General features: G+C 35.0%; 1 protein-coding gene across 1 annotated transcript; it reads left to right on the top strand.

The window, feature by feature from the left end:
* Positions 1-1120: 1120 nt before the first annotated feature.
* Positions 1121-4789, top strand: LOC119425717 (ribosomal protein S6 kinase alpha-2-like). The gene is made up of 4 exons (XM_037693263.1): positions 1121-1174; positions 3952-4054; positions 4237-4382; positions 4655-4789. Exons 2-4 carry the CDS (start codon positions 3970-3972, stop codon positions 4787-4789), a joined length of 366 nt encoding a protein of 121 aa, XP_037549191.1. The 5' UTR covers positions 1121-1174; positions 3952-3969.
* Positions 4790-5405: the final 616 nt, after the last annotated feature.

Genomic DNA, 5405 nt, shown 5'->3' with positions numbered 1-5405 from the left:
CTTGTACTTACTATTTCTACTTTGGGGTTTTTCACTTACTACAGGGGGCTGAGAACAGAAACCCCCGGGACAAACGAGGGACTTCTGTACGACTAATTCTCTGTAGTTTTGTTTTACCAATTGTTAAGATGAGTATTTAACTGATGGAGCATTAGATCAGCAAGACAAAACATCTGCAGAAAGTTGAATTAACCAAAAGTGAAACACTATTCAGAGCTAAATTCATTCATTTTTTGTGACAACTTTTTTTTTGTCATCCATTTGTATAGGAGATTTTAAAATCACGCTATATTTTCTTTTAATTAAAATCAAGATTTTACCATGGCAATATGTTTATTTGGTGTGTATTTTTGTTTTTTATTTATTTATTTATGCTAATGTTAATAGTTTTGTACATTATTCTAACATTAGCAATTCCCAGTTTTGTGTTTTCTATTGCAGACATATTTCTAGTCATGTAAGGAGTGATGAACAAGGATGTGTATGGTTACAAACCAAAATTAATCTCCATTTCTGCACATTTTTCCCTCTAATATGTCCCAACGGTTGTGTAAAAAAGTCTAATGACTGAGCAGAGCTGAAAAATGATCCCTTATTATAAATTCATTGGTTCCAGTATACCAGATGAATTACTTTGAAATTGCCTAATTTGTACATGATTGAGAGCTTTAGGATATCTGACTGGGTTTGTAAAAGCAGTTTCTGAAAACTAAATGACTATATTCAGGATCATTTTCTTAACGTTACTTATTTATCTTTAAAAATAATAGTTTTCTAACAGATATGCATTATAATTTTGTCATTATGTTCGTTTGTAATTTTCATTTCTTAAAAAGAGCATTTTTGTCCAAAGAGGCTTCAGTTTTGTAGGATTTTAAAAATAAAGAAGCAATGCATGAACCATATTTGACTACTGACCTTTATAATAGTCCCCATTCTTTCTTTTTTTATATTATTTTAACTTTCAGATGTATAGTGAGGTTGGATGTTTTCGCAGTCATCTGCTAATTGTGATACACATCACACTTTAAAGGTGTTTTAGGCCTCCCTGTTTGTTTCTCGCTCATTAGAATCATTTCCATCTTTATCTTGATGTGTGTGACTGACAGGTGCCGGACCGGACGGAGTCGAGGAAATTAAAAGGCATCGCTTCTTTGCGTCTATAGACTGGGATGTAAGTGCGATTTTATAAACATATTTCGTATTATACAACATATTATATTGGCTTTTACTCTTCTTTTTATGATAAAGCTGTTGTCTAAAGGATAATGAAAAGTTGACATACTGACGAACTTATATATATATATATATATATATATGTATATATATATATATATATATATATATATATATATATATATATATATCATATAGTCAAAAATCATCTCATGTCTTATGATTTAACAAATGTGAGTTGTATTTTTGAGATGTGATTTTTGGATTTATGACTTTAAAATCTTTAATTCAGCACATTTAAATCCCAGAAGATTGCTCTCTTCTCACTCCTTTAGATTTCCCATAGATAGGCTACACGTGAATTAATAATTTCCTTTCAAACATGTTTTTTTTTTCCTATAAATGCCTCTCAGTCAAAGAGTTTGCACAAATTCAAAAGTGCTACATTGCATGTGATATCATCATGTAACCTTACATTATGTGCTTTGATGTCTGCTGCTTGAAAAGGATTATTCTCTGCTCTCTAATCCCTCTTGTCCAGAGTTTTAGTTCTTGGAAATGCTTCTTTTATATGTTTGAGTAACATACAAACTCCAGAAACATTTTTCTGTGTCCACTGAGCCATTAAAAGCTACTCAACACTTCTTTTTTATAAGAAGCAAAACATTAACTACACTTTATGTGTATATGTATACAAGTCACTTTCTGTTCTCCTAATCCTCTTAAGAGAAAACTGATCTGATATCATTGTCAGTGATATAAGTACTGAACATGAAACTATGGGACTGATTATGTAAACCAGGGGACTGTAACCTTTATGACTAAAAGAGCCATTTTTCACCTTCCTTCACTAAATTATACATGCCCAGAGCCGCAACAACCTGCTACAACTGTGAATATCAACTGGTGGCCCATGGGCCACTTTAGGTTTGTTGGAGGAGACTTTTGTGGCCAGTTGAGATGACATAAAGCTAAAAATATCTAATGATTATTAACATTTATTGATATTTTAACAAAGACAAATGAAAAGACCAGATTCTTGTAAAAAAAAAAGTGTGTGTGTGTGTGTGGGGGGGGGGGGGGGGTGATTAAATAAAATAAAAAAAAAACTATAGATTTGTTTGATTTTTTTTTTTATTGTGGATATATAAGTATAGAAATAAAGCAAAAAAGTTAATTTGCAAAAGAAATGACAGGAAAATAGCTAAAATGAGTACTTTTTGTTTGTTTGTTTTTATAACAGCCAATAAAATTTAGTTTTATGATAGTTTTGGTCAAAACTTGAAAGAGCCACTGCGGATGCAACAAAGAGCAACATGTGGCCCCAGAGCCGCAGGTTGCAGCCCCCTGATTTGAATCAATGGGTAAAAGTAAAAAATACTTCAGACTCCTTCATTCTGAAAGGTTGAGAGTATTGGATGATTTATTCAATAAATAAATAAAGGAGTAAATGCATATTCAAAAAAGTTCAAGACAAAAACAACTGGACTTTATTTGTAACAGAAGAAGTTTCGCTTCTCATTCGAGAAGCTTTCTCATTTCAAAGAAACAGGTCGCAGTGAGGTTCAGCTGATATAAGATACACACATACATATGCAGACTGACCTATCACACCTCACAGGAGGGGTTCGTAACCCTCTGGTCCCATCTGATAGGTGTGAAAACTGCCTGGGTAACATTCCTAAAGCTGCATTATAAGTTTTTCAAAGTTGAAATCTGAGGCCTCCTTCTCTGTTTAGAGATGGTTTCTCTCTTTTTATATAAATTGCTTCCTTCACTCTCCCCTCAAACCATCTGTCTTCTTGGTCCAAAATGTGAACATTTTGGTCCTCAAATGAGTGCCCCTTATCTGTGAGGTGGAGGTGAACAGCTGAGTCTTGTCCTGTGGAGGTGGCTCTCCTGTGTTGAGCCATGTGTCTGTGAAGTAACTGTTTGGTTTCTCCAATATAAAGATCTGGACATTCCTCATGGCACTGAACTGCATAGACCACACCACTCTGTTTGTGTATGGGTGTTTTGTCCTTAGGGTGGACCAGCCTCTGTCTGAGAGTCCTGTTGGGTTTGAAATGTACTGGGATGTTGTGTACATTTCAAACCCACTTTCCTTTGGTGTTTGCATAGTATCTGAGTGATTGACTAAAGGATTTTATTTGAACACAGACTCTTATCAAGCAGAGTGGTTTTGTGTTGTTCTGGGAATCCTAGTGAATGAATTGTGAATCTTTTTATCTGTTACTGCTGTTATACTTGAATTTCACATCCGTGGGACAATAAAGGCTGTTTCTATTCTATTCTATTCTATTCTATTCTATTCTATTCTATTCTATTCTATTCTATTCTATTGACTTCAAGGTTATTTCCATCAAACTGACTTTACCATAGCGACACCTGCAGGTCATAATTTGCTATTGCAACATTCTCAACCCCGTTTCACAATTCTTTTGCTGTATTTTCCCTAATTTTATTTAGATAAAATTAAATTTCAATATTGGGTATGTTTTTTTTTTTCTAAGTTAGAACAATTAAATTAACAATAAACAAAATTAAATTTTAGTTTGTGTTACTGTAAGACAGAGATGTGTCAAAGGTTTTGAAGCATTATTTGGGTTTTGTGATCGTTTAGAAAGATGCCAGTTTAGAAACTTTAAAGAAAGCTTCAAAGTTTTCTTTGCCATGTCCTACATACATTATTATGGTTTTTATTATCATGTCCATGTCGTTTGATACTTTTATCCTGAGCTGTGGATGAAACTGTGCTGTTTTCCCTTTCTGTAGAAGTTGTACAGGAAAGAAATGAGGCCTCCGTTCAAACCCACTGTTGGTAGACCCGAAGACACTTTTCATTTTGACCCAGAGTTCACTTCCAGAACACCAACAGGTAACTTGAATTGTCAAAACACATGCATGATGAAAATATGTAGGTGACAAACATCCTTCATAAAAGGAGACCATTTCAATCCTCTGATTTAACATCTGGTTGTTGGAGCAAATCTTGCATTAAGATTCCCTTTTAAATGTTTCTCAGAGAATATCTGTGTGTTTGTGCCTTTCCGTATCCAGATTCGCCTGGCATCCCGCCAAGTGCAAACACACACCAGCTGTTTCGGGGTTTCAGCTTTGTGGCAACTAATCAAACTAATCAGGAGGCCAGTGTTGCACCGGTGGCGCCTTCTCGACAGGAAGTGAACATCAACCCCATTGCACAGGTTTGTACTTTCAGAGAAGAGAACTGCAATTTTACTTTTCTACTACTTGTTAAATTAAATACTCATTGGTTGTTTATCTAATAAATATATAGATAAATTACAATGTTATGACAAAACTGACAAATTAAAAGAAATGTATTGGGTCTAAATGTTACTTTCATAAACTACTGTCATCGGTTTTGTTTCAACAGAGCTGACTGTTTGCCCATTCATATGTCAAGTCAAATGAAAATGTTGTATTTAGGTGTCTGATTGTGCGTTTTCTCCGACAGCATATTCGCGGAGACGTAGCCTTCAAAGATGTGTATGAGCTGAAGGAAGAAGTGGAACAGACAGGATCTTTCGTCCGCAAAAGATGTTTGCACAGAGTAACAGCTGTGGAGTATTCAGTGAAGGTATGGAGCTGATTTAGATCAACTCTTCAACTCTTCATTGTGAATATTTCCCCTCTGACTTGTAAAGCCTTCCACCAAATAAAAAAAAAAAAAAAAATGAATAAAATATTTGACAAAATCTAAATAAATGGCTAAGCAGTTCATGAAAATGCAACAACAGTAGACCCTCGCTACTTTGCGGTTCGTTTTTCGTGGACTCACTCTTTCGCAGTTTTTCAAAGTAAAATTGGACATGACACACAACTGGCTGATTGATGGATGATCCGCACAATTGGCATGGATTTTTTAAATTTAAAACAAATTATTTTAAGTGATTTAGCACCTGTGTTTAGGCCACTGCTGTGGGAGAAGCTTCCACCTGCAGCTGATCAGCTGATCTCCACTTTGCAGCGGAGAAGTGGGCGTGGCCGAGAGAGCAGGCAGATGGCAGAGAGCTGAAATCATGACATGCTGCGCTTTTTTAGAGCGTTGAGTTTAGAAACATGGTATGGAATATATATGTATATGTATATGTATATATACATATACAGCAGCCCCTCGTTTATCACAGGGGATCCTTACCCTGAAGATCCGCAATAAGTAAAAAACTGCAAAGTAGGAATAGTAGTACAAGTAGTAAGTAGTAGTT

The sequence above is a fragment of the Nematolebias whitei genome, chromosome 2 (assembly GCF_014905685.2).
Source record: "Nematolebias whitei isolate Nwh7 chromosome 2, NemWhi1, whole genome shotgun sequence".
Taxonomy (NCBI): Eukaryota; Metazoa; Chordata; class Actinopteri; order Cyprinodontiformes; family Rivulidae; genus Nematolebias; species Nematolebias whitei.
This window is presented reverse-complemented; position numbering and strand designations above follow the sequence as displayed.